Source organism: Manacus candei, unplaced genomic scaffold, assembly GCF_025592945.1.
Source record: "Manacus candei isolate 608988 ecotype Guabito, Panama unplaced genomic scaffold, ASM2559294v1 h1tg000053l, whole genome shotgun sequence".
Lineage (NCBI taxonomy): Eukaryota > Metazoa > Chordata > Aves > Passeriformes > Pipridae > Manacus > Manacus candei.
The window spans coordinates 4,569,429-4,593,617 of NW_026138101.1; the positions used below are offsets into that span (position 1 = coordinate 4,569,429).

Consider the following 24,189-nt stretch of genomic DNA (forward strand, 5'->3'; position numbering starts at 1 on the left):
GGTGCACCATGTCAGCTGGGTGCTGCCTCCTCCTCCAGGGTGACGGAGGGAGGAATGCTCGGAGGAATTAATGAGACAGATCTCGCTTTGTTGCTGGCCCGATCCTCCTGTCTCCCAGCCCTTCCCAGCCTGCCAAGAAGTGCTTGGGAAGGCCTCGCACCATTAACCCTTTCCCTGCTGCACCTCCGGCCATCCCAGGGCGTGCAAACAGCGTCAGAGGGTTTTACCCTTGCCACATTCCCAGAGGAGACTCCCAAGGGCACTGGGAAGTCCCGGCCATCTTATAAACCCCATATTGGCCAAGGACCTGTCTCCTGGCTGGTGGCCTCGCTGCGTCCCCTGGGCAGGGCTGGGACATGAGTCTGTGACGCTGTGCAAAATCCAGCAGTGCAGGGCTTGTCACCAGTCTGTCACCAGTGGCGTTGCCTGCTCTCGGCTTGCGGGGGTCTCTGATGCATCGCTGTGGTCCCCTGGGTGGAGAGCAGTCGTGGTGGCATGGTGGTATCCCTGGCTTGGTGGTGGCTGAGCCCCCATGGAGGACATGGCATGATGGGTTTGAGCGTGGGAACAGGGCCAGTGGTGAGAGGTGTCAGAGTGGGCAGCTGAGAGGTGCTGGGGTGCAACTGTTGATCTGCAGTGAGCACAGTGGTGGGGACAGGAGTATCTCTTCCCAAGCCTTGCCTGAGGCTCCTGGCCTCCTGCTTTGCCCAGGAATCCACAGCCTGGGTTGCAGCAGGGTGCCTGAGGTGGACATTGTCCACTGGGCGTGAGGAGCTGGATGAGCATAGGGATGCCCCGCAGAGATGTCATCAGGCTGGGGCACATCCAGCTTGTGCCCGTAGCTGAGGCTCAGCGGGTGCATTGGAGCTCCTGCCATGGCACAGACCTAAAGGACAGGACCCTGGCAGACCCACGGCATGCAGGGAGCTGGCATTTGGGATCCCCGGGGCACAGCGAAGGCGGCCCAAGCCTTGGCTTTGCGTGGGCTGAGGCCAGTGCTGGGCTGGGACGAGCTCCCCGCCGCGTGCTTTGGGGTTATTTATAGGGCTGCCATTTATATCGCTTCTATTTCTGCTGCCGTGTGGGGACCGTGTGAGGAAGCGAGGGGGGAGGGCTCGAGTCTGCTGCCGCCCCAATGCCCGGATGCGGGGTGCCCGGCCCCTCCGGCAAGGGGTGCTGCCGGCGGCACTGGTGCCAGCCTGGCTGTGGGTAGAGCCTGGCGCGGCGCGAGGGCTGGTTCCTCTCCAGCCCTCGGGGCACCTACCCTGTGGAAAAAACCTCTGCGTTGGGCTCCCAAGATTTTTTGGAGCTGACTTCTCCAGTTTTAGCAAGAAGTAAAGTCCAAGGGGTCGGCTGTAGCACTGTGGTGGGGGTGACCACCTGCAGCTGTAGCACCAGCTGTCCCAGCCCAGGACAAGCCACTTGGTCACTTGCCGTGGTTCTCCTTCAAGCCATGATGGAGGGTCTTCTTGCCAGAATTGTCACCTCCTGCCCGCTCCTAGGTCTCCCCCATGGCCAGGAGCTCTTTGTCCCCTCACCAGGCTGGTGCCAACACACGCTAGCACTCATCTCCCTGAACATTTTTGGCCAGCCATGACTCCTGCCACCTGCTGAAGCTGGCCTGTGCCCTCTCTTGTCATGTTCCCAGGCACTCAAGGGTGTCTGTGGCTGGGGAGTACTTGTCCAGAACAGCCTGAAACAGTTTCTTCATCACTTGGCCTATGGTGCTGGTGCCATCTGTGCAGGGTGATCCTGGGGCTGGCGGCTTCTCCAGGGCTGGGCGGGCTCAGCCTCAGTGCTGCTGGTCCCAGGGCCAGCACGGAAAAGCTGAGTCCCCTAGGACTCAGTGCTAGCAGGACATGGGGTCTCTGGGAAGCTGGTCCTGTATCCCAAGGCAGGCAGGGAAGTGGGAATGTCCTCCTGGAGTGTCTGAATTTTTCTTCTGCCTGCACACAGACTGGCTGTGGCTGTACATGTGTCCAAGCACAGCTGCTCACGGAGCGTTTTGTTTGCATGCTCAGCTGTTGTGGTTGGGGTGGGGATGCCCAGGGCAGCTCCCCAGGCCTGGCAAGAGGAGGGCATAAAGAGACACCCCCAAAAAGGGTGCACCTGGAGCATTACACCCACATCCCTGCTGCTGCAGAGGGATGGAGGAAGCTGCCCTGGCTGGCTGAGCTGAGCCAGGGTGGTGAGTATCGAGGGAAGTCCCCTGAGCTGGGGGGTCACCAGCACCCTGTGTGGCCGTGGGGATGTCTCCTTCTTTGCATCCCCACCCTATCCACTGCCAGGCCAGGGCCAGGGATTCATTTAACTCAATTACCACCCAGGCCCTGGTGCTGCTGGCGCCACTTGTGCCCTTCCTCTGCCCTCCCTTGGCAAGGTGTCCCTGGACTGTCAAGCCCTGCTGAATGCCTTGCAGGGTGCTGTGAGGTGCCCAGAGGGAATGGCTGATGTCACATGTCCTCCTCTGGCATCCTCTCGCCACCTTTGGAATGCCTGACGCCACCTCCTGCCTGCTCCTGCTGGTCTCGCCAGGGGTGATGCCCGGGATGGTGCCATGCCAGGCAGCTCACCCGCGTGTCAGCTACCACAGGGATCCCCCGGCAGTGTGGGCAGGGCTGCGGAGAGGCCGAGCAGCAAGCAGCACAGCCTGGCTGTCACCCCTCTGTGAGGGAAGCCTGGATGTCCCCTCTCTCTGCGTGGCACCCAGGAACGCCTCTCCCTCGGCTCGGGTGGCTTTAGCGTGGCTTTCTCATTAACCTTTAATGAGAACAAACAAGCTGGCATGGGCCGTGGCCGCGGGCGCACTGCCTGGCCGTGTGCCGGGCACTGGCTCCGCGCGGCTGCCAGCGCGGCGCAGGCTTTGCGGAGGGATGGCCGGGGCGGTGCCCGCAGTGATGCCATTCCCTGGGGAGAAGCAGCACGGGGTGAAAAGCCGCGTGGTAGCCCCCTGCCCACGTCAGCCGCCGGGATGGGACCGTGCCCCTCCCTCAGTGGGGAGAGCCGGGGGGATGCGTCCTGTCCGTGCGAGGCACGAGACGTGGCCTTCACGCAAGTTCTCGAAGGGGTGGAGATGGGCTTTGCGGCGTGCTGGGCTGCTGGCTCCCTCTGTGCCCATGGCACTGGCACAGAGGCTGCAGGCAGGTGGGCAGTCTGGGATGGTTTTTCCTTGGATGCTGCTCAGAGCCAGCCCAGCCTCACCAGCTCTTCTCCCAGCTGCTCTCCCAGTGGGGCTGGTGCTGTGTACCCACCTGGGCACCAGGACCTGAGGGTGCCCTGGGTCACAGCGCTCTTGGTGACACTGCTGCACGTCCCAGCTCTCCAAGCCTGGCTGTGGCTGGCTCCAGAGCCACGTGTGGGTGACCACGGTGGGGCAGCCAAGCCACCCTACAAGAAAGCCCCAGATGTTTCTTGTTGCCTGCAGGACCTGAAGGGAGGGGACCAGCTCTGGTCTGGGGAAGCAGCCCCACAACAGGCTGACCCTCTAGGGAGGGGGTTAGCTGTCTGGGAGGACCCCATCTCTTCAAGCACCCCCCAAGACTCCAGTGCTTTTCCTCCTGAACCTGGCCTGACCTCACTCTAAAATCAGCAGCAAACAGGAAAGGAGCCTGGGAGGAGGTGTTTCTTCCTGCCCCAGTGACGTGGTGATGGCAGCTGGTCCCAGCCTGGCTGGAGCTGGCTGCTCCAGCCTCTGTCAGAGCTGGAAGGGGGTGCCAGGCCTGGGTGTCCCAGGACCAGGACCTGTATAGGGACCTACACCACTGGAGTGGGGTGACAACTGTGCCACAGAGTCCCCTGGTTGTTGAGGGCATCCCTGTGCCCTAAACAGGGAGTTGTGAGGCTGGGAGGTGCTTCTGGCATTGGCATGGAGGGCAGGTGGGTCTGCCACACTGCCCTGTGGGACCTGGATCCCCATGGGGAGCAGGACATCCTTCTTTCCCACATGAGAATGGCACCCAGCATCTTTGGAGAGCCCTGCGAGGAAGCCCTGGCTGAAGCCAGCTTCTTCAAAGCTTTGGAGAGTCAGAGGATAAAAAGTGGGGACTTATGAGCAAGGAAACCCTTTTCCCAGTGGCTCTTGGGTGTTGCATGGTGCCCACAGGCATGCCACGGGAATGGTGGGAATGTGGGAAGCCTGCAGCAAAGCCACGGCGATTTTATATACCTATATATAAATATATTTGCATATATTTATATATATATATTTAAAACCAAGCAATGCAGAAGCAGGCAGCAGTGGTGAGCGTCGGCTGCCCACGGCTTGGTGCCTGCCCGCAGCGGAGCCGGCAGGGATGGGGGTGAGGGGCTGTGCATCCCCCCCCGCCCCATCCTGGGGGCCGGAGCAGCTCAGGGACAGTGGTGTGCTGGGCAGGGCGGTGTGTGCTCCCTGTCTCATTGCCAGCCCTAGGTGCCAGAGGGAAGGGGGTCTCGAAGGGAAGAGACCCGGAGAGGGGCTGTGGGGAGAGTTTGCACTGCAGTGCCCTGCAGTGTGTTCTACTCCCTTCCACCCCTGCCTCAGTTTCCCGAGGGTGGGAAGGATGAGGACTGAGCTGTGCTGTGCTCCGGGAGTAGCCGGTGCTGGTGGGGCCCTTTCCCTCCAAGGGGGTCAGGAATCCTCCCGTGTCCTCCCATCCTCCGTCCTCCGTCCCCCTTGAGTCACGCCGGGGCTGCTGCGGCGCTGGGCAGTGATGTCAGCCCTCGGGCAGGGGAAGCGTGGGAGGAGACTGCTGCCCGGGGGGAGCCCTCCGGCCACGGCCCCCACACTCTGACAGACAGACAGACGGACGGACGGCATGAGAGAGCAACAGCTACCGTGGACGGTGACCCCATCCCGAGGGGGATGTGCTGCGGCAGCGCGCCATGAATGGCAAACGGAAAGGTACTGAGCACCGGCAGCACCAGGGCTCCCCAGCAAACGGCGTTAATTTGGGGACGCCCCGCTCTTTGAGGCTCCCGGGTGACGTGGCTGGGCTCCTGCGGGGTTTTTTGGGGTGAGGGGTTTCCTCGGGAGGAGAGCTCTCCCTGACCGGGGCACCAAAGACACACAGGCACCCGCCACCTGCAAGGGACACGGTTGTCACTGCGGTTTGCAGCGATGGGGTGTCAGATCAGCGTGTCCATGCAGGATAGGACCCACTGGCTGCCCAGCATTGCTGGTGCCCCCACTGAGATCCAGACTCTGTGTCTCAAGGCAGGAGGGGGGGCCACAGCTGCCTGCTGCTCCCGGGTGATGCACCCCTGATGCAACGGCAGCCCCTGATGCCACAGTGGTGCAGCTTTCCTTGGCAAACTGGTTTTCTCCCCCTCATGCCCTTGCATCTAATAAGGGCAAACAGAGCCTCTATGTCGAACTTCCCTGGCATGGTGCTCCCAGGGGAACTGGGCAGAACAGAGGGTCTTGGGACTACTCTTGTGCACTCAGACCAAGTTGCCCAGGCAGGATTTGTGGGGGAAGCTACTGATACCCAACAGAGCACCCTGCAGATGTGCAGGTCAGGGGTAAGGTCATGGGACCTCTGCAAGGTTATGCCAATCCCAGAAGGATCCTTCTGGAGGATCCCAACACCCCTGAGAGGGATCACAGCCCACTCAGGAGCAGGGTCTGGTGCCTCTGGCCAGGCTGCAGTCCCATCTCACAGGGCATGGGAGTGAGCAGTGTCCATGTGGATCCTGGCTGGGTGCTCAGTCTGTGCCTTTGGTGGTGGGGGATCATGGTGGTCCTGGGCTGGTTTTCAGGAGCCACTTTGGGCTCGAGCTCTGACAGGCCCTGAGGAAACCCCTGTCCCAATGGTGGCCACTTCCCTGGGTCACAGTTTGGGGCTTGCATCCCCCTCTGGCTGGAAACAGGGAGGCCGTGGGATGGGTGCTGGGGTGGGAGGCTGTGAGCCCCCCCGAGGGACTGGCTGTGAGTGTCTGCCTGTGCCGTGCCCTGCCCTTCCGCAGGGATACTCCACGGGGTAAATAAGCACTTCCTCCAATTCTTCCCATTCGCAGCTCCTTCCCTTTCCTGCTGCCCTCCCACTTGGCCCAAGGAGCCAGCGGCCTCCCACAGCCGCAGGAGCGGATATCACCACCGTGCCCCTACTGCCACAAGGCCAAGAGCACCCAGCACCCATCCAACCCAAACAGCTGAGAGCACCCAGCACCCATCCAACCAAACCAGCACCCCCTGCTCCAGTGGGGGCTGTAGGGCTGTGACCCTATGACCGGGAATTTCTCTCCCGGCTGAGTCACAGGGAGCCGGGATCCATTCACTGACTCATCTGACTCCCAAAACCCCCCAGTCCCCCTCCTCGCCCAGCAGGAGGGGGAGCTGGGGGGGTGTCCTGCCTTCCTGGAGGAGAGGCAGAGCATGGAGGAGGTCAGGGAAGAGGCGGCTCCCAGGCTCCCTGTGACCAAGGCGGGATGGTGTCAGTCCCCGGATGCTCCCATCCTCTGTGGCAGGGAGGGATGAGGAGTGATGGGAGGGAAGAGCTGCTCCAGCCCACGCTGGGAGCCGGCCAAGGGCCGTCCCGGGGCCGGAAGGGGCCGGCGGGGGCCGGGGTACGTGCCGGGGTTAGGGCAGTGGGGCCACAGCTGTGCAAACACGGATGCAGCGGCTGCTCCGAAGGGAACTGTGCCAACGGGCGGAGTTCACAGGCTCCCGAGGTCACCCCCCCCCGTGTGCCCGAGTTTCACCCAAGGGTGCTGGGGCAGGGGCTGGCAGGACCCCTGCTTGCCTCAGACACCACGGGCAGGATGGATGGTCCTGTGGCCACCATGGCCTCCCCACTGCAGGGGGACACTGGTGTCCCGCTGTGCCCCTCAGTGCCATCAGTGTGGGGACCACAGCCCAGCCCCTCCTGGGGAAGCCCCTTGGCCCCCAGGGGCACGTTTATCAGTGCTCTGTGGGTGCTGCTGGCTGGTTGTGGGTGCCCCCCCCCGAGGTCAGGGGGGCTGCAGGGTGCCGGTTTGGCCACCCTGGGCATTGGTGGCCATCAGTGAGTAACATCCCTGGAGATGCTGATCAGAGCACCCCCAGCTCCCAGGGCTGCAGGCTGGGGATTCAGGGGGGAGCCAGTTTGGGGCGTCTCCGACCAGGGCAGTGTTGATAAACCCGCTGGAGCGACCTGAGGCTGGTGTCTGAGTGTTGGAAACAGAAACCAGCTGGGACCAACCCAGCCGGTCGGACTGCCCCCTCCACTGCTCAGACCAGCATTCTTGGGATCCCAATCATCTCCAGAGCACCGGGCGTCGAGAGAGGAGCTGGCGGCCGGGCTGGAGAGCCCCGGGGTGGGCTCCAGCACCCCACGCTGTGCCGCCTGTCCAGCTGCTCGCTGCTCTTTTGGCCTCTGCCTATGGGCAGTGCTGGCTGAAGACGGACAGACGGACAGACTCCCAGGATTGTGTTTCCTACGCCGGGGGAGGCAGTCAGTCTGTGGCACAGAAAAGGTGAAAACCTTGGTTGGGAGGCAGGTTTGTTAGCACCGAAGCCCTAATTAAGGGCAGGGGGCAGTGGGGCTTGCTGGGGCTGAACCTTTGGGGCAGGACCTCTGCGTCTGCTTCTCAGGAAAAGGAGGGATGTGCTTGGGGCAGGGACATGGCAGGGACACGTGTGTCAGTGCTCTGTTGGTGACAGCCTCCTGGTAAGGCTGGTGCGGGGCTCACCAGCCTGGGTGAAAATGTGGTGGCCCTTCCAAGGGTGCCCTGGGCTCTGCTCCCTGCAGGGGCTGCCTGTGCTGCTGGTACCAGGTACCTCTTATCTCGGTAATGTCAGGAATGCACTATGCTGGGTTTTTTCCTCCTCTATGAGCCAAGCCCAATCGTGCCAGGAGCAGAGACCCCACACCCTGCCTGCCCTGCTGCACGCAGGCAGTGCTGCCCTTTGGCACCCGGCTGGCTGCCCGCTGGTGCCGGGCTCAGCAGGAGCATGGTGTCCCCCTCCTCAGAGAGGATTTGGGGTCCTGTCCCAGGATCTGTGTTGCAGGGTGCCAGGGGTGGGGATGCAGGGTGCCATGGTGTGTTGTGGTGGTTGTCTGGGGGAGAGCTGGGTCCCAGGGCTGGAGCACAGGGATATGGTCCCATCAGCATCCACCGCTCATGGCACTGCTTCCTGTACCAGTGCAGGAGCCTTCGGTGCTTTGGAGCATGACCCAGCATGGCACAAGAGGCTGCTGGAGTCTCTGAGGTGCTGGGGCAAGGGGCTGGGGATTGCTCTGACTCTGCTGGGGAGTTGTGCTGCGGCATCAGTCCCCTGCAGCACCCCCGGCATCCTTCCCTCCCACAAATCCCCCTAGTGTCCTTCTTTCCCTGCGACATCCTCAGCATCCTTGTGCTGTGATACCTCCAGGGTTCTTCTTCTCTTGCGATGCCCCCAGCATCCTCCTCCCCCATGATGCTCTCAGGGTGGGCTCCTGCCTGAGAAAACCTCTTTAGAGCTCCCCCTGAACCCCTAGATGGCAGCATGGGCTGGAGAAGAATTGGCTGGCAGGACCATGCGTGCCCAAAGGAGCTGTGACCCACCCCACACATGGAGAGCCTCGTCCTAGGGGTGGTGGGTGCTTGGGTGCTGTCCCTATGGATGAGCTGCTGTAGTGCCCAGCTGAGGAGCAAGCACAGGAGCCACAGGCCTGGCTCACTCAGTGGGGAGCAGATTAAAGAGCCCTGCAGAGGGTAATCTGCCCAGGCCTGCAGGTCAGCCGGGCTGCCAGGGATTACAGCTCCTTCTAATGAGCTTAATTGGGACAGTGTTGTCCTGGAAAATGGAGGGACTGGCACCCAGATAGCACCGAGGCCGTGGGACCCGCCGAGCAGCTCCAAGGTCCTGGGCTGGGACCCGAGTGCCGAGGGGGAACCAGATGGACCTGCTGCCTCCCAGCTCCACTGGGATAGAGGTGAGCGGCGGTGGCTGTCTTTGACTCCGAACGGCTCTGGCTCATCCCAAGCGCTGTAAATCCCTGGCTTCAGCCTGGCGTGTGGGGTGGTGAGGGGCACAGTGCTGGGGGGATGCCCACTGGTGGTTGAGTGGGTGTGAGCCACGTAGGGCCAGGTTGGGCCAGTGTCCTGGGTTTGTTGTGCTGGGGAAGGAGTGGGAATGGTGGTGGCAGCCCCAGCAGAGCCTGTGTCCCTGTGGTGTCCACTGGCTGTCAGCCATGCTGGAGGCAGGAGTGAGCCCCTTGGGATATGGGGAGGTGGCTCTGGCCTAGTTTGCCAGCCAGGGAAGCTGTGCATCCCTAGGGCCCTGCCTGGCCTTTCCTGGCAGGGTGTGTGACTGCTGGATGCCGTGTGGGTTCATCCCCAGCAGCTCCTGGCTCCCTAACCCACAGCTCAGCTCGGGATTGTCAGGGGTAGGGGCACTGAGCTGCCATCAGCAGTGGGCAGAATGAAGTGGAACATCCCACATCCCGCTCCTCTGTGGCTGCCCTGTGGGCTGGGCTCCTCCCTGTGCCCAGCTGGCACTGCTGGGGGTGGCCGGGAACCCCAGACTCCCCTGCCCTTGCCTTGTGCTTTGGGCTGCTCTTCGTGAGCTCCAGCCAGGGCTGCAGGGATGCTCCTGCCCCAAGACTCAGAAATCTGCATCGTCCTGATTGGCATCCACTGCACCGGACATGGTGGGGACAGGCAGGTAGTTTCAGGTACCAGTTTCAGGTCTCCTGGCGCTGTCACTGCAGGGGTGCAGCAGCTGTGAGGCTGGACATGTGCTGCCCGCATGGACTTTCCAGGGTCTGGCAGGGAATGGCTCAGCCTTTTCTTCCCCAACACAGAGCTCCTGGCAAAGCCAGGAACTTTCCAAAGTGCTTTGTTGTCCTTGGGTTCCCCCCCTGGTTGCTGGAGCCAGCGGAAGTGAATGAGGAGACAGCAAAGGGCTGGGCGTCTGGGTCCAGCCCCGCGCCCTTCCTGCCCCTGCAGCAGGGTGGCACGGGTGATGGCAGGATGTGGGACAAAGTGGGGTTCAGGAGGAGGTGTCTGGCCTGGGACACAGCTTAGGGTTTGTCATGGTCATGTCTGGGAAGGGCCATGGCAGGCACTGGACATCAGCCCCCTCCTGTGGCTCCCATGGGGCCAAGCTCGGACACATCCGTCTGTCTGTCCCCACTGAGTGCTCATAGTGTCCAGGGCCCTGCTTCACCCAGGGCAGGCCACTGGCAGCATCCCTGGGGGCAGAATGGGCCCTGTGTCCCGGTGCCACCAGGAGTGTTCTTGGACTGAGAGGCTGGGAAGGCTCGCAGTCCATGGTCCATGGGTGCCACTCTCAGTCCCAGCGGCACCTCTGTCTGCATGTGTGTCCCCACCCGGCTGCTGGTGACCCTGCTGTGTCATTGTCCCCAGGGAGGCCCTCCAGGTCACACTCAACGATGTCACTGTCTGTGCGCCCGCAGCGCCGAGTCCTCGTCACCAAGATCAATAGGAGCCAGTCCTTTGCCGGAGTGAACTCATCGGCCGACCGGCCCTTCAGGTAGGAGATGGCTGCTCATCCTGGGGACAGGGACAGGCTTGGGCATTGTGGTGGGACCTGCTGCACATCCCGAGGCTCCCTCCTATCCAGCTGTCCCATCATCTCCCTCAGGGACCTTTGTGGTAGCCAGGGGACATTGCACAGGGGTCTGCAGGGAGCACTGAGGCCATGTGGGAGACAGAACCCATCACCCCAACCCTCCGCTGTGCTGTACCCCAGGCAGGGTGAGGACCCTGCAGCCACCAGAGCATGGAGGGGACAGGTGTAGCTCACCTCATTCTTCAGCCCACTCTTAAGAGCTTCCCTGTGACCATCTCATCGTGTTTAATGGGTGCGGTGGAGCTGGGGTGGCTTCGAAGTGCCTTGATGGCCTTGACATCCTGCAGCAGCCAGTTTCGGGGTTGTGAGTGCTGGTGTGAATCAGGGTTTCCTCGAGGTCACCTCAAACCTGTGACTGAAGGTTTTACTGGCCTCCTGTCAACTGTGGTGCGAGGAGCAGCCATTCCCTACTCATCCTCTCCGTCCACTGGCGATGTTATGGTCCCATCATCCCCTTCATCCTCCTCCTCTCTGCTGAGCCTCCTGTCAGTGACAACCACCCCACACACTGCTTGTCCCCACCACCCCCCTCCCCACCATTCCTAGCTCCCAGATACCCTCTCACAGGTGGTTCTCGGGAATGCCACAGGTTGGGCTGTGGGACTAAAGCAATTTAGTGCTTTTAATCCCCTTTCCTAGTGCTCACCCAAGCTTCTAACTTTCCAGTGCACCTACCAGTGCTAGGGGAAGATGTCTCTCAGCCAAATGGCCAAGGAAAGTAGTGCTAAGCTGCCTGGCCATGCTGGGGGCATCTTCTTTGGGTGGGCACAAGCCCAGGAAAAGCTTCCCTGTGCCCAGAAATCCTCCAGACCTGCTCAGCTCTTGTCCCCAAGTCCTGTCCTCTGGACCAAGTAACACTCTGTAGATCACCAGCTCATTTGATCTGGGGGTGTAAAGGGGTTTACTTAGGGACAAGGAATAGGGAGAATTTTTAGATGCCTGCAGCCAAGTGGCTGGTGGGGAGATGCTTGTGGGAGATGCCTCCAGGGACTCCGGAGGAAGGGAATGAGGAGGAATGGTGGAAATTAGGCGCTTACCCATCGCTCCAGCTTGGGAGGAGGCCAAGACATTCATTTCCCCCACGGATGATTCGGGGAAGTGTTTTGGTCACTTCTGCGAAGAGCGGGACAGGATGGGAGGTACAGCCTAAGGCTGGGAACTGAGGAGCCCCTGGTGTCTCCTGGGCACTGGTGGCATGATGATGCTTTGAAAGGAGGAAGGGAAGAGCCGGTCTGAGCGAGGCGTTGCTGGCTGGGCTGGGGAGTGACTCCATTGCACAAGGCAGGAAGGGAGGTGTTCAGGTCCCGGGCGCTGGGTCGGCACGCTGTGGGTCGGCTGGGGGAGGCAGCTCCATCCAGCAGGTTTGGTGACATCTGAAGAGGCACAGCATCAGTGAGGATGTCCTTGTCCCATGTGGCTGCGCTGGGTGATGGGGTGACAGGGCTGCTGGTCCCCAGGGTTCTCCCATGCTGCCACGCGTTGGGATCTCTGCCTGATCCTGGGAGCAGGTGACAGGCTGTCAAGCCAAAGGTGGCATGTGTCACCCTGCCACAGTGCCCAGAGAGCACTTCTAAGCCCCTGGCAGCCTGGGGTGCTGGGGATGGAGCAGAGCATGACCCCTTCAGAGGGGCACCAGCGCTGGAGATGTCCCCACAGGCACTCCAGGAACACAGCTTGGCTCCAGCTGGTGCCATCTCCATTTACCTTTGCTCCCCCTGACCAGCACCTGGGACCTCCCCACCTTCACAGAGGCTGTACCACAACCAGACTCTTGGACCCCGCTGGGATGGGGTTACCTCCCTGCTCCTCTCCAGCTCTACCTTTGTGGGTTTCTCTTTGTCTTTCCCATGGTTTTGGAGCAGCCAAATGCATTGCAGGGGGCTGCAGGCATGTGGTGCAGGCAGTGCTGCCCAGCTTTATGGCTCTGTGTCTTCCAGCCCCGCTGGTTGGTTAGACTGACTGCTGGGGAGTCCCGAGAGAAGCAGGGGGACCTGGCCTCCATCCCAGAGCTCCTCCTTGTCTTGAGACAGGGTGCCCAGCAGGCTGAGGCATCCAGGAGGACCTTGGTGCTGTGTGCTGACCGCGGCCATACTGGCTTTGCCTGCCTCTCTCCCCAGGAACCTCTCGCCCTTCACCCCCACCGTTTCCCGCAAGACTGGCTCCAGGGTCAGTAGGATGTTCTCAATGTCCCACAAATCCCCACCACCCAAGGTGCCTCAGCCCAACCGCCTGGACGAGGTGTATGAAGCTCTCAAGAAAGGCCTGACGTAAGTGCTGGGGCTCCCTGTGGCCGAGTGGGGGGAGGCAGGGAGCCCCTGAGGGGCACAGGGACAGCTTGTGACGTGGGTTGGGGTTGGCAGCTCTCTGCTCTCACCAGGCAGGGACATGCCAGGTCTCCTGGGCACGGTGCCCTGGGGTCCCGGAGCTGTGTGGGGTCCTGCATCCCACCACAGCCCATGTAGAGGCATGAATGGGTTCCCATGCCTGGGTGCTGGAACAGGGAGTGGAGATGCAGTGCCAGGTGTGCAGGGTTGGCGTGGGCTGTGGGTGGCAGGAGCCTGGAATACAGCATCCCAGCCTGACCCCCATGGTGTGTTTTCCCTCAGAGCCTACCTTGAGGTGCACCAGCTGGAACTGGAGAAGCTCAGCACCCAGATCCGTGAGTCCAAGAGGAATTCACGCCTGGTGAGTGCTGCTTGGGAAGAGCCTTACAGGGAGCGGTGCCTTGGGCAGACAGCCAGGGTTGTGGCACAGCTGGGGCAGCTCGTGGTCCATCTGTGTCCTGGGGCAGAGCCTGTTTCTGTGGGGATGTGGGGGGCCAGCCCAGGCTCTGGTGTTGGGCTTCACAGGGCTCCTGTCCCTTTGTCATGCACTCTCCAGCCCCGGCTGGGTGCTGCATGTCCCACTGCCGTGCTATGGGTGGTGGGTGCAATGTGCTGGGTCTCCTTGGGTGGACAGAGCGGGCTTTGTGCTGCATCTTATCCCTCTCCTCTCTCCTCCAGGGCTTTCTCTACGATCTGGATAAGGTAAGCGGGATCAGTGTCCCATCCCCCTCGTATCTCCCTTCCAAGTGCCTGGGATGTTCTACTGCCAGCCCTGCTCTGCTAGCACTGCCCTGCTGCCTGTCCCCTGGGATCAGGGTGGGGGAGGGATTGGGGCTCTGCAGGCAGGGTGGCTCTGGGCAGGGAATGAAGCAGAGATGTGCTTGTAACCTGCTTCTTGCAAACAAAAGCTGTTTTAGCAAGTGCTGGGCCCAGGTTGTCTCTAAGGCTGGGCAAAAAAGCACCCTGGAGCCTGGCTTGGGTCTTGGAGGACCCTCAAGAGCAGGAAAGCCTGGAGGAGGCTGCAGCACGAGGGTGCTCCCTGGTGGCTGCCACCCTGCAGCTCCCAGGCAGGGCTGGTGTCCAGGACGTGTCCCAGCCACAGCGTGGGGGACGCAGAGGGCACATCCCGACCTGCATCTCTGCAGAGCGGCTGTGCTGCTGCTCACACCATCTCCTCTGCTTTTCCAGCAAGTCAAGTCCATCGAGCGCTTCCTGCGTCGCCTGGAGTTTCATGCCAGCAAGGTGAGAGCTGGGGACTGGGGTCACCTTGGGGTAACCTCGGTGCCACAGCAGGGTGCCTGTGCTGTCCCCAGCCCTGCCCCTCACCACAGCTCGGGCCTGTCCTTGCAGATAGATGAGCTGTATGAGGCTTATTGCATCCAGCGGCGGCTCCGGGATGGAGCCCACAACATGGTCAAGGCTTACAGCACGGGCTCGCCAGGCAGCCGGGAGGCACGGGAGAGCCTGGCCGAGGCCAGCAAGGGCTACAAGGAGTACACAGAGGTGAGGCAGCTGGCAGGGGTGGGATGGCAGGGTGCTGGGTCCCATGAGCGTCTGCTGATGGATCTTGTCCATCCGTGTGTTCCCAGAACATGTGTCTATTGGAAAATGATCTGGAGAGCCAGCTGGGCGAGTTCCATGTCCGGATGAAAGGTACCGTGTCCTGCTCCATCCCTATCCCTCTGCCTGCCTGGCTGCCTGCTGCCTGCTGACGCCCCTCTGCCTTCTCTTGCAGGACTGGCAGGCTTTGCCCGGCTTTGTGCTGGTGACCAGTATGAGGTTGGTGGGACCAAATGGGATGGGTTCTGCTCTTCTCCTGCCCTGTGGTCCTTGGGCTGTCTTGGGGGTGTAGGTGGGCACTGGCACGGAGGGCATGTTGCAGGGTGGTGGTGGGTGGCATGGGTCCGTGGCCATGCCTGGGGACACACAGAGAGCACCCTGGTGTCCTGTCTCCCCCATACCCACCCCTCTGCATCCCCAGATCTTCATGAAGTACGGACGGCAGCGGTGGAAGCTGCGGGGGCGCATCGAGGTGAACAGCAAGCAGGTGTGGGACAGCGAGGAAATGGTTTTCTTGCCCCTCATCACCGAGTTCCTCTCTATCAAGGTACAGTGCAGAAGAGGGCAGGGATGGTGTGAGCCAGCTACCCCCCTGTATCAGAGTCATTTAGGTTGGAAAAGACCACTATGATCATTGAGTCCAGCCCCACCCTTAAACCACATCCCAAGTGCCACATCCACACATTTTTTGAACATTTTCAGGGATGGTGATTCCACCACTTTCCTGGGTGTCTCTTCAGCACCTCACTCTCACTGGCCCATGGCTTCATCTTCTCCTCTCCTCCTTCTCCAGGTGACAGAGCTAAAGAGCCTGGCCAACCATGTGGTGGTGGGCAACGTGTCCTGCGAGACCAAGGACCTCTTTGCAGCTCTGCCCCAGGTAGTGGCTGTGGATATCAATGACCTGGGCACCCTCAAACTCAGCCTGGAGGTGACCTGGAAGTGAGTACCTCAGCAGGCATTGCTGGTGGCACATGGTAGTGCTGGGGATACCCAGTATGGCATGGCAAGAGGTGACCTGCCCAGGCTCTCCCATCCCAAAACTGGGCTGTAATTATGGAAAACCAGAGCTGGAATGGAGGGGGTCCTAGTGTCCTGAGACTTCCCCCCCAAGCTGGCACACATCCCTCACCTCCCTGCTGTCCTCCCCAGCCCCTTCGACAAGGATGACCAGCCCTCAGCAGCCAGCACCGTCAACAAGGCACCCACAGTGAACAAGAGGTTCTCTACCTACAACCAGAGTCCACCTGACACGCCATCCCTTCGGGAACAGGCGTTCTATGTAAGTGTGCACCAGGCAGGGCTGCTCAGGAGAGGTGGGCGCTGGTGGGGTCCACACGGGGATGTGCCCATGCTGCATCTCAGAGGGTGGCACAGCTCAGGGACAGGGGTGGGCAGCTCCTCTCCAGCCATCCAGCCACGACTCCCTGGTACCGGTGCCTGCTCCTCCCTCCCGCGTTCACAGCTCCTCTTCTCTCTGCCCAAGAGCCCGGAGCGGGCGGCCGACAAGCGCGGTTGGTCCTTGCTGGACATCTTTCGGGAGACACTCTTCGAGAAGCTCTCTCAGAGCTGCTCCTGCGGCGATGTCTCCTCGGCCGAGCTCGGGAGATGGCCGCAGCAGGGCTGCGTAAGTGCGGGGCTGGAGCAGGCCGGTAGCTTAGCCCAGCAGTGTGGCCATCCCGCAGTAGCCGTAGCTGCTCCTTGTCTCCTACTCACCATCCCTGATGCCCAAAGGCCTGATCCTGCCAGGCTGGGGTCTGGCTGGTCCTGCAGAGCTAGTCCCCAACCTAGGGGAGCCTGGGTTCACCCCTGTGCAAGAACCGGGCACTAGTGAGTAGAAAGCTTCTCTGTGTCCCCGTGCTGGTGGCATTGGTGTGCTGTGCCGTGGCATTGGCATGGTGCTGGTGATGGTGCTGGTGTGATGGTGTCATGGTGCTGGTTTGACTCTAACATGATGTTGACGTGGCACCGGTTCAGTGACACTGAACCACGATGTTGGTGTAATGGCTGGTGCCGTCCACGTGAGCTGATGCTGGACCTGTTTCAGTCCTTGCAGCCATGGTGGGTGGTGTCCTTGGCTCTAGGTGTTGCATCCCACTGTGCTGGGGAGCAGCTGGCACCCCAGGGCTCCAGGGGCTGGGCATGGGGAGGCGGACTGCCTGCTGGCATGGGGTGAGATCCAGGGCTGGAATAGGCAGCCGTGGTCTGCTGAGACCTCGCTGCCCATCCTGCTGTGCCAGCAGAGCTTTGGCAGCCTCAGTGCCCTCCAGCTCAGCTGGACCCCTGGTTGACAGGAAGACAGCCAGAGGAGTGGGGGCAGCAGGAGGAGGGTCTTGGCTGACACCACTCTCTCCTCTGCAGAACATGCTGCGGCGCCAGGAGGAGCTGGAGAACGGCACAGCCTGGTCCATCTCGTCCGAGTCCTCGGACGACTCCTCCAGCCCCCAGCTGTCCGGCAGCGCCCGCCACGCCACCCACAAGCCCATCGTGCAGCCCGAGGTGCAGGCCTCCGCCCCAGCCATTGAGATCTCCTTCTCCCAGCAACCAGACGAGGCCGAGACTGGCCTTGGGACCAGTGGCAGCAGCGTCTCCCCTTCCGGGAGCCAGCCAGAGGAGTCGGGCAGCCGTAAGAAGGATACAGTGGCCAACGGGCATGTGCCCTACTCCCGGACTCTGAGCCACATCAGCGAGGCCAGCGTGGATGCCACGATGGAGGCCAAGGCTGTGGAGAGCCCCTGGGAGCCCATGCCCAGCCCAGAGGACACAGGGACGGGCGAGCAAGATGCAGACTCTCTCCCCGGCGCCGCAGTGGCAGCGGCTGTGGCAGGGCAGGACAGGGACGCTGAGGTCAAGCCCCGAGCCTCTGCAGCATGGGCCACCTCCTGCGAGGAGGCTGGCAGGGCCGAGCCAGTGCAGAACCGGGCACCAGCACAGGGTGGCTGTGACACCGAGGTCCCTGCAGCACTGGCACAAGCCTCTGTGGAGGAGAGGCCCGTCCCCACCCCACCGCTGCCTGCCAGTGCCCCCGAGGTGCCACGGGGGAAGGTGGTGGATTCAGGGCTGGAGGAGGCAATCAGCCTTCTGGGCTCAGCCCTGGAGGACTATCGGGGGCAGTTCCCAGAGCTGCAGCCCCTTGAACGGGAGCTCAAGCGTCTGGAGGAGATGCTGCTGGTGAGGAGCTCTCAGTGGTCTTCAGGGGTGATGGGGACAGGGCATTTGTGGCTGGCAATGTGTCTGGGGACAATGGGGACAGGGCCAGCCCTGCTGACAGTGCTCAGGGACAACGGGGACAGGACCATCCCTGCTGGCAGTGCCCAGGGATTATGGGGACAGGGCTATCCCTTCCATCAGTGTCTAGAGACAAGGGGGATGAGTCCATCCGAGCTGACAGTGCCAGTGGACAAGGACAGAGCCATCCGTGCTGGCAGTGCCCACGGATGATGGGAATGGTGATCATCTCTGGTGGCAGTGCTTAGAGATGATGGGGGTAGAGTCACCCCGGTTGGAAGTCTCCAGGGATGATGGGGACAGGGTTCACCCCTGATGGCAGTGCCCAGGGATGATGGAGATGGGGCCACCCCTGATGGCATAGCTGGGAATATGTGTGGCAGGGCTGTCTTGGCTAGTGAACCAGGATTCAACCCCACCATGTCTTCCTCCACAGCAGAAACAGGGCGTCTTCCTCAGCCGGGCTTCCAGCATCAGCCTGACAGTGGAGCACGCGCTGGAGAGCTTCAGCTTCCTCAACACCTCTGACATGGAGGATTCAGAGGGCTCTGAGGAAGAGCCTCTCCAAGATGAGAGGTGCACAGCAGGGCTTACGGGATGGGGCACAGGGCAGGAGGCACCCCTGCACAAGGGATGGGGGATGGCCACCTCTGCCAGGGTGCCCAAACACGTTTAGACTGGCCCATCACAACTCAGAGAAGGGCCAGGCCAAGAAACAGCAGTATCTGGTCCTTCTGGTGGCACAGTGTCACCCTGCATCCCTCCATGGGGCTGGGCTGGAGGCAGCCCCTGTGCCTCTGGGACCTGCTCCTTTGCCCAGCTGTGATGCTATAGGTCCTACAGAAACTCTGCCCTGTGGGTGGGGAAGGGCCAGATCCAGGTTTCCTGTGCTGATCCAGTGCCTTGATCTCTCCCTGTCTTGCAGGAAGGCTGGCAGACCCCTGCGCAGCACCCGGGCCCCCAGTGGTGGCGAGATGGGGGCAGATGACACTGGAATGTGCAGCGGCTCTGAGGCCAGCACTGACCCCATGAGCACCGGCAACGAGTTCCTGGATAAAGCTCTGGTGCTTCACCTCAACAACTGCAACTGCCTGCTGCTGGTGAGGACCAGGGACGGGGTACAGCAGCTGGAGACACCCTGGGGTGGGCTGTAGGTCCCCCCTCAGGGGGTGCCTGGCCGTGGCACGGAGGCACTGTGGTGTGGGCGGTGAGCTCTGTCCCTGAGGTGTCTGGTTTGGCTGTGCCTTGCAGAAGCTGGGCACCTTCGGTCCCCTGCGGTGCCAGGAGATGTACGCCCTGGACAGGCTGCTGCGGGAGTCGCAGGTGCTGGAGATCGTGTGCCAGCTGACAGAGGAGCGCGCGGGAGCGGCCAGCTCGGCCGCCGACGGTAAGGACACGCACAGAGGGGACCCTCTGTGCCACCCTGGAGGCTGTGTGAAGCCTGGTGTCCCCTCATGGGCACGGCTGGGCAGCAAAGGGGCCATGCCAGGTGGAGGGCAGGAGTCACCTGCCTGCTGCCATGGCCTCAGGAGGTTTGACAACCCCTGTCCCTGCAGTGGTGCAGTTCTCCACGCGGAAGGAGGGCGTGCTGCCTCTCTGGGACCTTTGTGTGGAGGTGCCCAACGTCTACACCTGCTCCGTGGAGCGGTTCCTGCAGGTGCTCAGTGCCCAGTATGCAGCGCCCATCAGTGAGCAGCACCCTGGTTTGGCTGATGCTGGTGAGTGGGTGCCAAGGGTATGCCGGGAGTTGGCAGCCTCGCTCGGTGACCATGAGTGGGAGTATGTGGGGGCCAAGAGCCCCTCAGAGGGGTGACCACGGCTGCTGCACACTGTGATTCTGGCTCTTTCCCACAGTATGTGTGAAATTGGTGGAGGACGTGCTGAACCGGCGGCTGCCCCGGCGGCCTGGCAGTGCCCAGAGCGAGCAGGTCACCATCTTCCAGTACTGGAGCCACTTTGAGTCGCTCGGCGCCCTGGTGCTTGACACCTACATGATGGAGCTGGCAGAGGAAGGTGGGTGCCCTACCATCCTCCTTAGGCCCTGGGATGAGGTGTCAGAGCATGACCATAGTCATTGATCACCCTGCAGCACTGCCATGACTGGGCATCACCCAGAGGCTCAGCCATGCTCAGGCTGGGCAAGTCAGTCTGATCCAGAGCACTGTCCACTCCCATGCTGCCTTCCCATGTCCTTGATGTAGGTCCCCACATCTTGGGGTACAACTCTATGTATGAGCACCCTGTGTGGGGCCACCTCTGCCCAGCATGGATGCAGGGTGCCCAGGGATGGGTTCCCTGTGGTGATGGGTGCAGGGGCAGTGCCACATGGCTCCCCACACCTTGGCTGAGCCTTTGGCTTCCTGCAGCACTGCTGGCACAGAACCTCAACTCGGACGACCAGGACGTGGTGCTGCGTGCCCTGAAGCGTGTGCCCGAGGCCCGCCTGAAGAAGGAGGGACTAAAGGCACTGAGCCTGCTCCTCGTGGAGGGCAACAGCAAGGTGGTGAGCGCCGTGTCAGCCCAGCTCCGCAGCCTGGCAGAAAACCCCCGCTTCCGCCAACGGGTACGTACTGGGCAAACCAGGGATGAGATGGGCTGGGGCCACAGCCCCTGGGCGGCTGCCCCCAGCTCTGCTGCAGGTGGTGGCACTGACTCCCATCTCCCCCAGGCCCTCGTGTGCTTCCTGGAGCAGCTGGAGGATGAGGAGGTGCAGACACGCGTGGCGGGGTGTGCGGCACTGGGCTGCCTGAAGGTGAGAGGGGTGGGGGAAGGAGGCAGCAGAGCTGCATGTTCCAAAGGAAGAGGAAATGCCTGTGGCCGGTGACTCCGGACACACCTGCACAGCCCCCTGCTGCTGGGGGAGAGGAGCTGGGGGTGCCCCAAATGTGCTGGAGCAGCAGGCAGGGGCAGGGCAGGAAAGGAAATGGGGAAAAAAGGGACAGGATGTGCAGCTTCCTTGCACTGTGGGGCTGCAATGCCCTGTGCTGCCTTCCCCTGTGGGCTGTGTCCCTGCTCCCACCGTGCTAGCCACACTCAGCCCCTTGTCCCTTCTTCTGCAGGCCAAGGAGAGTATTGAGCAGCTGGTTTACCTGTGCCAAACCGACAAAGAGCCCGTGCGGGAGGCAGCCAAGCAGAGCCTGATGCTGTGTGGTGAGTGTTCTGCTATTTCTCTGCTCCCTCTCCACCCACAGCATCCCAAGAGGCATTTCCTGGTGCCAGCAGTGCCCACGGACAACAGGGCTGGTCCCTGCCTACCCCACACACTCTGGCTCATCGTGCCCCAAGCTCTGCTGGGCAAGAGCAAGCTGGCAGCGGGCAGCGAGGGCCAGGCATCCTGTGGCCACAGCACTAAGCCTGGTTGTTATTTATTATTTGCTAGATGGCCCTGAGAGAACCATCTGAGTGGGTTTCTAGGCCTCCAGATCGCGGCAGCTGCTGCACAGGTTGGGACACGTGAGCCGTCCTCGTCCCCCTTGTCCCCGCTCCTGCCGCTTTGCTCACGAATGTCTCCGTCTTAGAGCCTGTCAGCCATGTCACGTTTCGGAGTCTGTGTGTCTTGGTTGTTGATAGTGCCCATCCCTGTGGCACCCCAGCACATGTAGACGCCTTGTGTCCTATGTCCCAGCAGATTGTCCATGTCACCACCTCTTGTTGGGGATGGCCGCTGTGGGCAGATTTGCGTGTGAGGGTGCCGGGCAAAGAGCTCAGAGTGAGCCTGTAGCATGGGTGTGTGCATCCCTGTGTGTGCTCGGGGGTCCTGGGGGAGCCCTCGGGACCCCTGTGCCAGTGCATGCAGATGTGCACAGCTGTTGGAGCCGCCAGAGCTGGCACAGCCCTGAGCACTGGTCCCTTGGCTTCAAGTGAGGCTCTCCACAAGCCAACACTCCTGCAGCCAAAACACGGGTGATCCCTGCCCCGCGTGGGCAGCTGAGGAACAGGATTTGCAACCTCTGAATCAGGAGCTCTGGGGAGTTTTTGAGCCGGATCCCAGCTGGGACCTGCCCAAGGGTGTGCTAAGGAGGACAAGAGAGGTCTCCATGCTGTGGCCATAGCATGCAGGCTCTGCCAGGCATTAGGCATGTTTCCCTGTAAGGGCCGGGAAAGGTGGCCAGGGATGAGCAGGGGACAGAACTCCTGCAGTTCGGATCACTGACCACGGTGTGTACTTGCAGGGGAAGATGGTAAATCAGCTCACCGGCGGCTGGAGGAGACCCTGGACAGCCTCCCACGGATCTTTGCACCAGCCAGCATGGCCAGTACAGCTTTCTGAGACCCACGCACGCCCACCTGCCATCCCTGAGGGCACAGGCACCGCCGGGCCGCCCGGGCTTGCACGGACTGGGGACCCGGCAGCTCCCGCTCTCGGCACCACACCGCAGTATTACCCCGCCGGCAGCTCGCCACGGCCGCACACTGCCTTACGGAGCACCGCTTCCCGCCCCGGCCCCGCGGGGGCCACCTCCGCACCGCTGGGCAGGGGGGCTCGCTGCACATCCCACCCTCTGATCGCTATTTAAAATACCCGCGGAGCCCACCCTTCCTGCCCCCCGGGGCGGCGGGGAGAGGTACCGGATTTCTCTGCTCCTCTTGCCTTCCTCTTGCTCGAGGGCGCGCGCCCTGTCCCGGAAGGACCTGCACTTTGGAAACTTTGCTGTTTCTTTCCAGGAGTTGCCTGGGCCATGGGGACTGCTGCCCTCTGCCACCTGGAGTCCCCAGGACTTAAATAAAATGAAATATAAGATATTAATATATTCTGCTGGCGTTTCTTCTTTCCAGCTCCACATGCTCCTGTCGCTCCCCGGCTGTGGCTGTAGGGAGAGTAGTGAGGTGTGGCCCCAGCCCAGAGCCTTTCCTGGTCTGTTGGGAAGTGCCGTGGAGGGCAGGGGCAGGAGGAGCAATAGAGGGACGGACAGACGGACAGACAGAAGCTGCCACCTTTTTTTTTTTTTGGTTTGTTCTGTTTTATTTTATTTTTTATTTACAGATTTTTGCAGAAAAACAAAAGCAAAAAATTCTTTTCTATAATGTCTCTATAAATCTATATATAATGTAATTACAGAGAATGACTAATTTTGATTTTAAACCAGAAATAAAACCAAACGTTTAATGACTGTCAGTGTCGCTGTGAGGGTGTTTCTTTGGCCCCAGTGCCCTGGGACAGGGCAGGCTGAGGGTCAGCTTAGACAGCTGGAGGGTGATGGGGTGTTGTGGGAAATTATTGTGATTTCTGGCACTGCCTGCACCTCAGCCAAATGTTGCCAAAATTTAGCTGCTGGGCATGGGAAGCATCACCCAAGGTGGTATGAGGTGGCCACACAGGATAGGAGCCACTGGAACCAGGGCTGGCTCTGGAACAGTGACAGCGCTGTGCGTGTGCATGCAAATCCACACATTCCCCATCTCCAGCTGCTGCCATGTGGGAATGGTTATCCAGGCCCTGACCTCCAGTTTGGACCAGTAAGGACCCATGTCCAGCACTGGGAGCAAATTGCAGCAGCTGCGGTGGCCATAGCTGTGTCCCCAGATGCCCTCGCACCGGATGGGTGTGACAGGGAATGCTAAACCACCCTAAGCTGCTGTGCCTCATCCCAGGATATCCGCTGTCCCCACCTCGCTGTGTGGTACTGGGCTGGGAGAAGGGACTGCTCCCTGTGTCCCCTCTTGCTGCTTTTCCCTCACCACCTTCCCCTGGGGCTGGAGGTTTTGTGCCCCTCCTGTGCAGCTTGCCTGTCACCTATGAGCTGCTGGATTGCTGGGAAGCTTGCTGGGAAGGAAGTTTATTGGAAGCTTACTGGGAAGGAAGTGCTGTTTCCTCTGGCTCTCCCAGGAAGGAACTTTGACCTCTTGGTGGCTCTGACGGGGGCAACGTGATGGGGGCCACCTCCCTGACACTCGCAACACAAACACTTCTCACTGCTTTGATTTTGTTTCCCGAGTTCAGTAGCCTTGGCAGCGTGTGGTTGGTTGACACGGAGCCTTCCTCCCCACCAAGGAGGAGGTGGCATTGGGCCACAAAGTGCATGGCAGAGCACTGGGTCTTGTGCCACCTCCCCATGGGCTGGGCAGAAAGAGGGGGAACACTGGAGATTTGTGCCTGCACCACAGAGTGGGGCTGCCTGCTTGCTCCTGCGTGGTGTCACCGTGGGGCTGGGGGACCCCAGAACTGCTCCCCCTGTCCCTGTGATGTGCCTCTACGGTTTCAATGGAGGGGTTTTTTTTTAAGCTTTATCTCTTTTGCCTTCCTCTTCTCCAAACCCTGTCCATCACCTCCTGCTGGTCCTTGCAGGTCCCTGAGCAACCCCAGTACAGGCTGGGGGCTGACCTGTTGGAGAACAGCTCTGCAGAGAAGGACCAGGGCGTCCTGGTGGACAACAAGCTGTCCATGAGCCAGCAGTGTGCCCTTGTGGCCAAGAAGGCAAACGGTATCCTGGGATGCATTAGGAAGAGCACTGCCAGCAGGTCGAGGGAGCTGATCCTGTCCCTCTACGCAGCCCAAGTGAGGCCACATCTGGAGTGCTGTGTCCAGTTCTGGACTCCTCAGGA

At 61.3% G+C, this 24,189-nt stretch overlaps 1 protein-coding gene across 5 annotated transcripts in view; it reads left to right on the forward strand.

Annotated features, from left to right (window-relative positions):
• The window catches only part of RIPOR1 (RHO family interacting cell polarization regulator 1), a 33,960-nt gene extending 11,204 nt beyond the window's left edge, over positions 1 to 22,756 (forward strand). For 2 of the 5 annotated variants that reach the window (XM_051801964.1, XM_051801961.1), the window contains 21 exons: positions 10,309 to 10,435; positions 12,652 to 12,801; positions 13,141 to 13,219; positions 13,537 to 13,560; positions 14,047 to 14,100; positions 14,209 to 14,361; positions 14,448 to 14,511; positions 14,594 to 14,637; positions 14,840 to 14,965; positions 15,212 to 15,360; positions 15,571 to 15,700; positions 16,780 to 17,589; positions 18,083 to 18,222; positions 18,572 to 18,746; positions 18,898 to 19,033; positions 19,203 to 19,364; positions 19,501 to 19,659; positions 20,013 to 20,209; positions 20,315 to 20,398; positions 20,706 to 20,796; positions 21,819 to 22,756. In XM_051801964.1, the coding sequence (XP_051657924.1) occupies positions 10,335 to 10,435; positions 12,652 to 12,801; positions 13,141 to 13,219; positions 13,537 to 13,560; positions 14,047 to 14,100; positions 14,209 to 14,361; positions 14,448 to 14,511; positions 14,594 to 14,637; positions 14,840 to 14,965; positions 15,212 to 15,360; positions 15,571 to 15,700; positions 16,780 to 17,589; positions 18,083 to 18,222; positions 18,572 to 18,746; positions 18,898 to 19,033; positions 19,203 to 19,364; positions 19,501 to 19,659; positions 20,013 to 20,209; positions 20,315 to 20,398; positions 20,706 to 20,796; positions 21,819 to 21,916 (3,126 nt within the window). In that variant the 5' untranslated portion in view covers positions 10,309 to 10,334 and the 3' untranslated portion in view covers positions 21,917 to 22,756. Of the gene's footprint in view, positions 1 to 4,596; positions 4,880 to 6,978; positions 7,432 to 10,308; positions 10,436 to 12,651; positions 12,802 to 13,140; positions 13,220 to 13,536; positions 13,561 to 14,046; positions 14,101 to 14,208; positions 14,362 to 14,447; positions 14,512 to 14,593; positions 14,638 to 14,839; positions 14,966 to 15,211; positions 15,361 to 15,570; positions 15,701 to 16,779; positions 17,590 to 18,082; positions 18,223 to 18,571; positions 18,747 to 18,897; positions 19,034 to 19,202; positions 19,365 to 19,500; positions 19,660 to 20,012; positions 20,210 to 20,314; positions 20,399 to 20,705; positions 20,797 to 21,025; positions 21,090 to 21,818 lie in introns of those variants that run through there. The other 3 variants (XM_051801962.1, XM_051801963.1, XM_051801965.1) reach the window with 3 other exon arrangements.
• The last annotated feature ends 1,433 nt before the right edge of the window (positions 22,757 to 24,189 follow it).